Source organism: Seriola aureovittata, chromosome 17 (assembly GCF_021018895.1).
Source record: "Seriola aureovittata isolate HTS-2021-v1 ecotype China chromosome 17, ASM2101889v1, whole genome shotgun sequence".
Taxonomy (NCBI): Eukaryota; Metazoa; Chordata; class Actinopteri; order Carangiformes; family Carangidae; genus Seriola; species Seriola aureovittata.
Genome location: NC_079380.1, coordinates 17,877,717 through 17,890,453, shown reverse-complemented (window position 1 = coordinate 17,890,453; position 12,737 = coordinate 17,877,717). Strand labels below are relative to the sequence as shown.

Sequence of the window (12,737 nt, the reverse complement as noted above, 5' to 3'; positions counted from 1 at the left end):
GGAACAACAGCAAACATGAGCTCACTTTTCACTGCATGTGAAGGTGTGAAAAAACTAAAGCCGGCTCGCACAGTGAGAGAAGTGTAACGACAAACCACACACATACAGAATCCACAGAAGCCACACTGAGTGTATGAGACAAATATATACACAGGAAGTGCCTCCCACTCCCTTGCCTCTCTTTCTCCCTCTCTCTCTCTCTCTCTCTCTCTCTCTCTCTGTCTCTAAACGTTACTCATGGCAGTGTGTTGCTGAGCAGCAGCCAGTCGTGTTTTTCCCCTCACTGAGCTCACTCTCTCTCTCTCTCTCTCTCCCTCTGCTCTGACTCTCTCGCGCGCTCTTTGGCTCAGCGGACAGACGGACACCTCTCCTCTCTTACTCCTCTTCTTCTCTGCCTTCTCTTCTTGTCTTTTATTTCATGGTATTGTCTTCTTACAGCTTTTTATATATTTATTTCTTTAAAATATTTTTTCTCTCTTTCTCTCCCCCCCCACTCCCCGTGCCAGGGAGGTTAGTGGGGGTCCCTGAAGTGTGTGTTTGAGAGTGTGTGTGAGTGTGTGTGTGTGTGTGTGTGTGTGTGTTGAGGGGTTTCGGCATGGAAGCGGTGGCACTGTATACGTTTCGTGCCACTGAGGGCGATGAACTCAGTTTCAACAAGGGAGACATGCTCAAGGTAAGGAAAATAATTGTTCCCCACTTTTCCCTTTCTATATCTATCTATCTATCTATCTATCTATCTATCTATCTATCTATCTATCTATCTATCTATCTACACATGCTACTCATACTTGAAGCAACAAATCAACCACCACCATCACTTTCTCTCTCTCTCTCTCTCTCTCTCTCTCTCTCTTTCTCTCTCTCCGCCTCTGCTGTGATAATTACAACAATTATAACTTTAGCATCAACAGCTCTTGACAGTCCGGATCCAGGTGCTGCTGTGGCTGACTAAAGAAAGAGCCATATGAAAAACAACCAGTGTATAGATGGCTTGAACTTGTTTTGATTGTTACAAACATTGGATTTTTGGCCCTGGTGCAGCTGGTAACTGAGAGGATAATATGTACAGATATTTATTTTTTATTTGATCTACACAGTTGTAACTAACTCAACAAGTTGTAAAGCAAAATTAGAGTAGTTTAAAATAATAGTTTGACATTTTGGGAAATATACCTATTCACTTTTTTGACCAGTGTTAGAATAGAAGATCGATGGTAAACATGTAGCCTGAGCTAGGAGCCGGCTACTGTAGCTTAACATAAAGATTAGAAACAGAGGGAAACAGATCAGAACCTGGTGGCAACATCTGTCTGCCAGTATATTCAAAGCTCACTAAATAATGCGCCACATCTTGTTTGTTTTATCCATACAAGAACTAAAATGTAAAAACTCTTTAACAGACATTATGTAACAGACTATATCTTGACTGGGAGCAGTAACTTCCTGGAATTTCTGCCAGTTTAGCCCGGAAACTGGTCCTGGCCAAGAAATGCAGAGATGCATAACCCCTCATAAAATGGCAAATTTATCATCTTTGTGCTTTAGGCTAGCTGTCCCGCCCTCCCCTGTTTTCGGTCTTTGTGCCAAGCTAAGGCCTCAGGGCAGTAACGTCATATTTATTGTCCAGACAGAAGAGTTTTTTTTTTTTAAATCAATCTCGTCATTTAACTGCCTGAAAATAAATAAATAAATAAAGATCTTATTTCCCAAAATGACAAGATATTCCTAGATGCATGATGCAAATTCTAGGCTACAGCTTTTGTATTTCTCTGATGGCTAATAGGCAAAACGCAGTGCTGACATCGTTCCTGTACGGCTGGAAATTATTGTTGTAGAAAATCATCCCTTTAAGACATCAACAGTGAACCTCGTAATTAAAGAGCAAGAGCTTCTTTCTCGACTTATAACAAACCGTGACACCAGCTGTTCGACAGTCATACAAAGACAAATCCAGGCTAGAAGACACAGCGAAATCAATTTCTGCTGGATTTAGCCTCAGTAGACCAGAGTGCAATGATGCTGATGCTGGTAAATTTGGTGTCAGAGGCAGCGCTGACTTTTGCTTGACTAGGACTTGTGCTGTTTGCTTGTACTAGTTTGCCACCATCTCTGAAAGGTTTCAAATGGGGAAATCTGGGAAATGTTGGAAATCACCTAAGGATGATGAGGTAGACACCACAAAATTACCCCATGACTTATTTGATGATGTCTAACAGGATAGTAATGCTCGAGGGTGGAATTTACCTTTAATTGCAAGCCATACGCTACTATAATATTCATCACAGATAGACTCTGTTCCAATATTAGACAACACATGAATAAAGCAGCTTCTCATTTCAGCTGTCTGCAAAATCTTTATTTATTTATTTATATTTGGAGCCGAGTGCCAGTGTATGATGGAGCCAATATGAGGTGGCGTTTAGTTTTGCTGCTGTCAGTGTGTTGTTACAGAAAATAAATGTGATTCTTTATTCCCTGCACTTTTTATATCCGGATTCAACAATTTGAGAATCTTTTTTTCTAAATACCCTACTTGTGAATCCTGATAGATTTAGTTGTTGGGTTTGATTAGCACTCAGTTGGTGGCTAGGTCAAACAGCATCAAAGCCACGGTGACACATTTATTATGGCTAAAATGGGACCAACACTTAAAACGCTGTTCACTTTATGTGCAATGTTTTCTTTCCTCCCGCTGGGATAAACTACTCTCTTGACTCAGCCAAACAGCTCTGGTTCACACTTGAGTCAGACTTTTAAATAATTCTCCACGTTTGCTCATTCCTGCTCGCAGCACAGATGGCCTGAACTTTACAGTATCACAACATTTCATATAGTATCATGCAATATGTCCATCATTGAAAAAGACACTAAACTGAATGTCAGATAACTCTCCTGTTACTACTTCCTTTTAGTGGGCCAAAAACCCCCCTTTCTGTAGCTGCTCCTTTTCCCACCTTGTTGCCAGTGTGGATGAGAGCAATCAGATTTCTTTGTATCATTCATATGGGGGAGCATTGTTTTGTTCATGCCCTGTTGTGCAGTAGCCATGTGATAAATGTGATCAATCAGTCTGAGTGGAGCGGAGTGAAGACTCGTAAAGGAATGATTATAATGATAGCTTCATAGTTCAATAAAAAAGTAGCTGCTTTGACATTCAGTGTCGAGCCAGGAAACAGAGTTTGACACAGGGGACACAAAAGTGGGGCGTTTCTTTTGTTCCTCAAACCCCAACACACGAATGTGACAATTTGGGATTGTGTGATTCCTCTGTCAGTGGCAGTGACTAAAATCATAGAACGTAGCCAGGTAGAACAACGGGTACCCCCATCACCGAATAAGAAACATGCAAAAAAAAATTGAGTCACTAAAATAGATCCTTGGGAAATAAAGTTTTTATTTGCTGCACTTCCTGGTCCAACAAAAAGGACCTGAGCCCAGGCTGCCTTTATGTGTGCAAGTGGGGCACAAACATGCATTTAGAATGTGCATCCTGTGAAGGTGAATGAAAAGACGTAATTGTCAGTGACAATGTAGATGTAGTTATAAAGCATGGAAAGTTTTAGAATATACGAAAAGAAATGAAGAAATCATTTATAGATTTGGTTATTAATATATTTGGCTGATCGCAGACTCGCCGTGTTCTCTGTCATGATGGTCTATGAGCAATACAAACATAACAGGCGTATAACTTCTGTGTATTGTTTAATAAACGGTGGGGCTGTGATGTAAGTGTCTTGTCTGTAGGAAGTAAAGAAGAGAAGAAGAGAAGCTGAGAAGTGCAGAGCTCTAGATGTAACTGTAATGTGTCCCCTGGCAAAGTGGAATTAAGAAGCAAAATTAAAAAAGGTCATCAAGAAGGAGGTTCATGAGAGGTGGGGAAAATTTTGGTTGGAAAAGTTAATGTCTGTGGGTCACAGAGTGAGAGTGATGAATTAACTGAGGCTGTGGCTCAGGTCGGTTGAATAAGTGACTGCAGTAGAGACAAGAGAAAACATCCAGTTGGGCTTATGTAAATGTGATAGTATTAATATAGTGCAACATGTCACATTAATCTGTTTAAAATATAGCATAGGGTTGTTTAAGTGGAACTTCTTCTCCAGATAAAACGTATTTTGGACCGATGCTGAAAACACGAACTGATTCAAAGGGCAATCATTCAGCTCTGTGACTGAACAATGATTGATGCTATGGACATTAAATCATTCTATAGCCTGCGACACATTTTAAAATGCCCATACAAATGTGCAGTGTAACCATTAAAATAGCTGGTGCATGAAATAAAGTTCCTAAAGGCAGAGAAGCGAACAGGGCAACTTCTTGACATATGGGCAACATCGCCCGAGGAGTTCTACATCACTGAAGTGCTCACTGGCAGGATACATTTCATCTGTACAGTTTTTTTTACTATCTGTCACATTTTACCTGTTTAGTTTTGCTGATAAAACGCAGTGGCAATGTGATACAGAAAAAAAAAAAAAAAACTCAAAAAAGTGATGACGAAGTGACCTCAGTTCTGCAGGGGAGATGAAAAAAAAGAGGGGTTTATGAAATGTGTCTCTGCAAGCAGCCAAGCAGAGCAAAAAAAACAACGGCTTAAAATATCAAAATGACAAGGATTGTCACAACTGGATTAGAATACCGAAATAAATATGACAATAATAGACCAGACCAATGAGATGAGAGAGAATAAAACAGCTTCATATTAAACTGGAGCATATCAGGTGACAATGTGTCTCTCTCACAATTAAAGGTTGTCCTCCCCTGCCCTCATCACTTGGTTTTTCTAAGGTTGTCTAAAAACTGTCAATAATAATATATTTATAATGAGAATAATAATGATTTAGCTTTGCCAGCCCCGGCTCTATTCAAAATGAATGTAGGAGGTATAGAGAACATCAATCAGGTCAGGGATGAGCAGACGTCACTCACTTCAATCATTTTCTGTCTGGAGCAAATTACTTGAAACACAAAAATATATTTGCAGCTTTTGGCAGATTTTTAAAAATGATTTGGGACATACACACAATACAGGGGCCATATCATACAACAACGTGCAGGGCCATATCAGCCATCTAGAAACACTGACTGTCTCTCTCGTTACCACCATGAGGCTGACATGAATGCCCTTTCCATGTTTATGAGCTTTGATAAATCTGATGTAATGTGAATGTGGCAGCTGCCCCTGAGACAAATTTCAGGCATTTATGAGTTAATTGCTGGTTGTTTTGAATTAAATGCTTAAAGCGAGACCATGCAACTTTTGTAGAACAGAGGCCCCTACAGTCACACTGCAGCCAGTTCCACTGCACAAACTGACATGATGTGTTGACTTCTTCTTCGCTGAAATGTTACCTGTATAATGCTACGATGTTGTGTAACAGAAGCACAAACAGAGACTTAAAGTCAGTGAGCTGACTGACATGTCACTTACACAGCAGCGTCTATCTTAAGCTTGCTAAGAGTAGCTATCATTAGCCACCATAAGCTAGTTGCCACACCAGACCATGTACGGTTGCTGCGGCGAGACCTCAGAGTGTGCCGAATTGAGCACAGTTTTTGAATGTGAATGAACTCAGATTTGATCTGTAAGGGGGAAGAATGTATTATTTTATCACACTCACTTTAAATGTTTTATGAGAACTGATACTGTAATGAGAGCAGTCAAAAACAATTGAAATGAAGCTTGCATTGTGACATTATGATGAAATTTCTGGGTTAATGCAGAGCAGGCCGGATCTGTTTGCTGGCCCTGCATGTGCGTAATCACAAAGGTCTTCATGTGGCATTTTGAACTTGCCAATAATATTGTGTGCTTTGGAATTTGTGTGAATTGAGAGTTCACACAAAGATGGATAAAAGCCACTGTAGTGGATAATTGAGGAAGATTGGCCTGGCGAGGAGACTGAAATACAGTGAGACAGAGAGAAAAAATAATGACCAAGCCTGCATTAACATCATTATGGGCAATATTACATCCGTGCGTGTGTGTGTGTGTGTGTGTTTGTGTGTGTGTGTGTGCGCGCGTGTGTGTGTGTGCGTGTGCTCACTCCTAGATCACCAACATGGAGGATGATCCTAACTGGTACACAGCTGAGCTCCACAACAGAAAAGGCTTTGTGCCAAAAAACTACATCAACCTGCGGCCACACGCGTAAGTACACAGACACACACACACACACACACACACACAGGCATCGTCAACTCATCTGTAAAGCAGATGAATACATTTCACACGTCCAGCACTGGTCTATCTAAACAGCTCATCAGTGAGCGTGAGCACCTCTGGGCGGTTTCTGCTCTGCTTTGGACATCTGCACTCCGGCATAAGGCAGCCTACCCAAAGGAACACACTCACTCGCTGCCTTACGTAATCACATACAGCCGTGTGTGTGTGTGTGTTTACAGTGAAGCTGCTGGTACACCCTGAATCTCCATCAGATGGTCATACACCAGCTGGGTTCTACCATTCACTGTGACAAACACTAAACTGACAGCACAGCCATTACAGCAGCTCTGGCTCATTAATGAACACTGCTGTACGGTCCAGTCAGAGTTCGTGTATGGTCTGTTGGGAAATGTGTTTTTTACTCCTCCACATTTCTTCACAAGAGCCATGAAATAAAATTCCAGAACGCTGACCTTTTTGACCTGAAACGAGAGCGTCCTGTAATCTGTCCACCATACTGGATGCGCTCTGTCCTCATCTGAGTCATCAGATGAGGAGCGCAGGTTCATGAAAGCAGAACATCACTTATGCAAGCCTTGCATCAAAGCAAACTGCTCTACTAAGCAAAACTAATGAGAAATAATAAAATAAAATGAAAAATGAAATTATTACTACCGCTCCACCGCTGACAACTGAAATCCAGCATTTTGGGATTTGTGTTGCATGCATATTTAGCAGCGTGTTTAAAAATAACTTCACCAATGTGCTAATTTTACTTTTTTTTTTCACCCCACAGTCAACCTCTCTTTTATTTGTCAGCATTGATCTGTGCTGTGCTGAAAATACAAACATCCAAACAAATTCCCTTCTCAAGTTGATTTGTGCTCAATTGTGTTGCAGCTGCTCATTAATCTGAACAACACAGATCATATGCATGAAGCAGTAGCATCACTGACCTCTTTCTTTCTGTCCATTTCTTTCTCTCTTGCCTGCAGCTGGTTTGCAGGTCGTATATCTCGTGGCGTGGCAGAAAGTCGCCTCAGACACAGGGAGTGTGGAGCGTTTCTGGTCAGAGAGAGTGAGAGTGCTCCCGGAGAGTTCTCCATGTCTGTCAGGTAGGTGATCATTCAAGAATCATATATTTTGCACTTTGACCTTTTTCCTCTAAAACACACGACTTTGATGCGTGTGTTCCTATATTGTCATGTGTCCACTTATTACTGCAACTGCCCTGTTTCTCCGCAGGGAAGAGTAAATTTTCATCCTGTCTCATCCAGTACAATCTCATTTAATTAGCAGATCTATGTAAAACATATAATGTGTGCACACATCCCCTCCGCACACAGTATAATTGTCCCTTGTTTGTTAATTAATACATTCTGAATATGCGCATGTATTAGTGTGTGTGTGTGTGTGTGTGTGTGTGTGTGTGTGTGTGTAGTGTAGTGTTTATGACGGTGGCAGGGGATCAGAGGAGCAGTCAGAGGAAGAGGGTTTAGAGGATGAGGTGTGGGGTGGAGGGTAAGAGGGAAGATCTGCAACCCCTCTGGCCTGATGTGAGCTAATCCTGTCTGGCACACTGCGGCATCTGGAGCTGCTGATGGGGGCGATCGGTTGTCTTGTTGGGGGATGACGGTCAGGGATGCAGCTGAGGCTTGGTGTTTTGCTCCCGGGGGCTGTGTAGATATTAGAATTGGAGAGGCTGGGTGTGTGAGTGCGGGTGGGGGTTATAAAGGCTGAAATTTGGCGTTAATAAAGGCCAGGTCTGGAACAGAGGGTTGGCTTCTCACTTGCAGCTGGGGCTGTAAGATGGCTCAAGTCAGGGGTTAAGAGTTGAATTTTTGGGTTGTTCTGTGGTCAGTTTCTGATCTCTGGGCATGATACTCTCTCTCAGTGGATTTGTCTTAGACTTTTAGAAGGATTAATACAGGACAGGACAGGACAAGACAGGAAAGGACAGGAAAGGCAAGGAAAGGAAAGGAGAAAAAGGAAAGGAAAGGAAAGGAAAGGAAAGGAAAGGAAAGGAAAGGATAAACAGGTTGACTGCAGTAGGGGAATAAAAAGGGAAAATTACAGAACAGTGAGGGGAGAGAAGGGAGGTGCTGTGTGTAAAACAGGTTTGCCAAGAGGGGACAGAGAGGATTTTGATGCTACTTGTTTTTTTGGCTGTTTGTTGATGTCTCTCTGGCTGTTGTTGCTGGATCGTGCAGCAGCTTGAAAATTGGGTCAGGTGTTTGTCTGAGCGCGCGCGCGTGTGTGTGTGTGTGTGTGTGTGGCCCTCATGTACAAACAGTTCTCCTGTCAGAGGAGACGTGAGACAGGAGTAACAGTGGAGATTCGGCTCAGCGCGGTCCGGCTTTGACGTCACGTCAGTCCGGGAAAATCAGATCCACTTTCACAGCCATGAACGGGTTCAAGAAAGGGGCTTTGTTTCTTGCTTTATTGGAAAAACTGCAGGTGGAGTTAGGAATCATGCAACATTGTGAATGTGGTATAAGGTTAAACTTTAAATTTATGATATTTGTAGTTTTCAGTTAAAATAGCTATGCATTTTCATAGATGATGGCTTTTATATTGAATGTTTTTCTTCATTAAATATAATATGACAATGTGATGATACATTAAAACTGAAGGTCAGTTTCAAATCCATCTATTATTACTTTGATCATTTGGTTGTGATATACAGTTATAATTAAATTTGAAGATAAATGTTTTCTATCACTAAAGAGTGATCAAATCAAATGCTGGTAAGAAAATAACAAGTCCTGCATTTATTTAGCTGTTAATTTATTTATATGCCTAAAGATTGAATATATTGAGTCAGAAAGATGCTGGAACCAGCATATAAAATATCCGCCGATGTAGAATGCAGACCTTCCCGCAGGTTTTTTAAAATCTCCGGAGAAAGCACCAGTGACATGACCTCAGCAGCCTCAGTGGAGGATATGGTTCTGATTGCGGGCCTTCAAGGTGATCAGTCGTCATGGAAATTCAGTCAGAAGGGCATGTGGTCTGAAGTACAGACAGAATAGAGGGTGGGCTTGTTTAAAACACCTTTAGAGCCGAATACTTTTGAAAGGTGGGTATAAAAGAATATGTGGCAGGGGACTAACTTCAGACTGTGCCTAGTGACACTGTCCCAATGGGTTATTTAGTAGCTTATTTCTGGAAAGTGGAGCAAAGTGACGCCAACCTAGTATTTTATAGAGAGAGATGAGGAATCCATTTTGCTTAGCTGGGCTTCACATCTTCCTTTGACTCAGCAGCAGATGCACCCAAAGGCTGTATTTTGTCTTTTCACATTTTTTCACAATGCTATAATATCGATCTATCCTGAAAAAGAAAAAGTTAAGCAAAGGAACTGAGGCACATTGACATAGTTTTAAATAAAAGGCAGCATGTCTTGTACCTGTGTGGTATTTTACAAATTCTTGCAGAGAAGAGATGTAACTGTCACCTTTTCTAAAATGGAAAATCTCACTTCCTGATTCATACTCTGCCACATTCACTATCAATGTCAGCCCCCTCACCCCATGCACCTTCACAGCTGAAAGTAACAACTGTTCTCAGGCTCCGTGCGTCATCAACACACACTCTAAGAAATCAGTAGCAAAAGCATACAGTGTTCTTCGAGGGAAAGTTGATACACTAAACAATTACAATTACTATTTCATTAACATTGTAATTAATTATAATTACAACACAATAGATCCTTTAATAGATTTTTGGGATATTTTAAGTTTTTGTCATTTTGTTTATCAAGGACTTGGGTTACCTGTTTCTCTTTGAAACAGTAGAAAATGTTTCTTTATATTTTTGTCAAATTGTGCGAGCAGGACGTCGCTTTCTTTTTGATCGCTGCATATCTTGTTGTGTGATGGAGCTCTAAGCTGTTTCACCACAGCTACGTCCTGCTTGAAACATTTTGTATGAAGAGCACGGTGGTCAGCCTTTGCATGCACATGAAAGCTCACAAACACCAAGGTGGTTGTCCTGTGGCCTTTGTCTTTTATTGGGTGAAGGTCTTGTAGAACAAAAGACATGTTCTTTGGTTTAACAGTCTGATAGTTTGTCTGAGCCGGATGTCTGTCAGAAATGTTGTGTGTGTTGATGTGTCTCAAGCTCTGTGTGTTCACTATTGTTATTCAGGGAGTTTAATCCAGGTGCTTTTCCTTAAGACTACAGCAGACATATCTAACCCACATCTGTTTTCTTGGTCTCACATCTGATCTAAACTGACGTTTTCAGCCACAGAAAACATCCTCCTGGCCACCATCTTTGACATGGCCTGAGATATCACTGACTCATTCTACCAGTGGCTGATGGCTCATACAGTAAGTGCTGAATTGAGCTGTTCATTCAGCCTCCTTGTCATCAGTCATCATTAGTCTCTTATCACAGTCATTACTCTAAAGAAGAACCGTTAATGGGAACTGACCTTTGGGCTTATGCTTATTTTACAGCAACATTGTCTCTGCGGGTTCGAAGTCGCATGAATGTAATCACCTGGGGGGCAATCTCACACTAAGTGACTCTTGATAACTCCTCAGATAGTACATTATTTGGGTTTACTTGGACAAATTAATGCATGTGGGGAAAATGCATCAAAGACTTCATGACAGAGTCAAGAAGTGAGTCAGTGAGTTATGCAATACCATTTTGGAATAAATATATGGGGCTGGAAGCAAATAGCTTCTTTTTTTTTCCAGGTGAATTTCTCTAAGTTCTGTTCCTGCTTTATGCATCCCCAAACCACTGAAGCACGAGTTTGATCAATTTGTAATATAACATGTCTGTAATATGAAGCATCTCTCGCAGCCGGTTAGCTTATCTTTGTTTAGCTTAGCACAAAGCCTCTTAATCTTATTTACACGTTATCTCATTTGTTGCCCGGACAGAGCCAGGCTAGATGTTTCCCGTTTCCAATCTTTGTGCTAAGCTAAGCTAACTGGCTGCTGGCTGTAGCTTCATACAGACTTGACAATGGTATCAATCTTCTCCATTTAACTCTTGGCAACAAAGCTATTCCTTTAAAGCTGTTTGCATATGATGAATAAATGGGCGCTGGAGGGATTTGGAAAAATCCCTAATGAATTCATCTTTATGTAGCAACTATAGAAAAACTGGTGCATTGGTCTTCTGTTTTTTCAACTCTCCAGTAAGGCTTACGCCCCAGCTCAATGACACATTGTAATACCACAGTTCTGTGACCAAAACGCGACTGAGACAGACTCGAGAGAGACAGAGACATAAATACATAGAGAAATACAGAGGAGAGGGAAAAATATAAAGAGAGATGAACAGAGACGGAGTGAAAGAGCAAGCAGCGACAGCAGATAAAATAGACAGGAGAAGGAAAAGCTTACAGTGGGGGGTGGGGGTCTGCTTTAAGTTCTTATTTCTCTGTTTTCTCATACTGACAGTAGAGATGAAATAAGACCAGCCAGTCCTCTGGGAGACAAACCTTCCAGAAGGTCTCCTCCTTTCCTTTCTCTGTCTCTTTTTTTATTCAATTCTTTCTTACTTAATTCTATCTTTACTCTATCCTTTGCCTTTTATCTCTGTCCGTCTCTGCTCTGTATCAACTGTAGGGGTAACTAAAAAGTTGGCTAAAAGCTCCCCCATGACTTTTGCTAGCAACTTGAAAGTTGGATATTTTAAGAATTAGACTTATTCACTTTCTTGCTGAGAGATGGATCAGAAGATTGATACTGCTCTTGTGTCTGAACAGTAAAAAATGAAGCCACCACTAGCAGCTAGTTAGCTTAGCACAGAAGACTGGAAACAGCTAGCCTGGTTTTGTCCAAAGGTAAGAAAATGCACCTAATAGCACCTCTAAAGCTCGCTGTCTGGTTTGTTTAATCCACACAAAAACTTAAATAAAAAATAAAATAAAAAATTGTTACCCTATGCAAAGGCTTGCTGTTTACACCAGTTTCCAGTTTGTGTGCTAAGCCAAGCTAACAGGCTACTGGCTAGCTTCATATTCATCATTCATATTTTGGTATAGATATTCTCACGTGACTCTGCAAGAAAGTTAACAACCTGTCAAACAATTTCTTTTAAGACTTTACCACATACAGTAGCAGTGCTAACTATTTGAAATCACTACAGGCTGGTTTAGCTAATCTCTTGGAGAGATGGCAAAGCTACTTGAAATTATAGTTGTTTTTTTGTTTTTTTTGTTTTGGTAAATTATGTCTATAGCTTCTAACTTAAGGGGTTGTGTAACATTACACAGCCAAAAAAACCTGTGGCTCTTTGGCTTCTGCCTGTTGAGATTTAGCTACATGACTTAGATTATTTTTTCCCTCGAAGGAGCTCTGGCTCTGAGAAACTATTACATAACTACTCACATACAGGAATTCCTTTATTACAGTAAAAGTTGCCAGTTGCTGTTATGGGCTCCATCTCCCGAAATATATCTCAATCAGTGACAGCAGCTCTTGTTCTGAACTCGATCGTATCAGTCTGTCCTAATTTTCAGGCTGACACGCAAGAATTCATGGTTTGAATTCATTGTTTGGGAGTTGGAAAAGATACAAAGCTATACAGGCATGGTGTCTTTTCA

At 41.0% G+C, this 12,737-nt stretch overlaps 1 protein-coding gene across 1 annotated transcript in view; it reads left to right on the top strand.

Annotated features, from left to right (window-relative positions):
- Nucleotides 1-253: 253 nt before the first annotated feature.
- grapa (GRB2 related adaptor protein a) overlaps nucleotides 254-12,737 on the top strand; it is a 30,915-nt gene continuing 18,431 nt past the window's right edge. Inside the window, exons 1-3 of the mRNA XM_056402003.1 lie at nucleotides 254-673; nucleotides 6,054-6,151; nucleotides 7,162-7,281. Coding sequence (XP_056257978.1) covers nucleotides 596-673; nucleotides 6,054-6,151; nucleotides 7,162-7,281 — 296 coding nt within the window. The 5' untranslated portion in view covers nucleotides 254-595. The remainder of the gene's footprint in view (nucleotides 674-6,053; nucleotides 6,152-7,161; nucleotides 7,282-12,737) is intronic.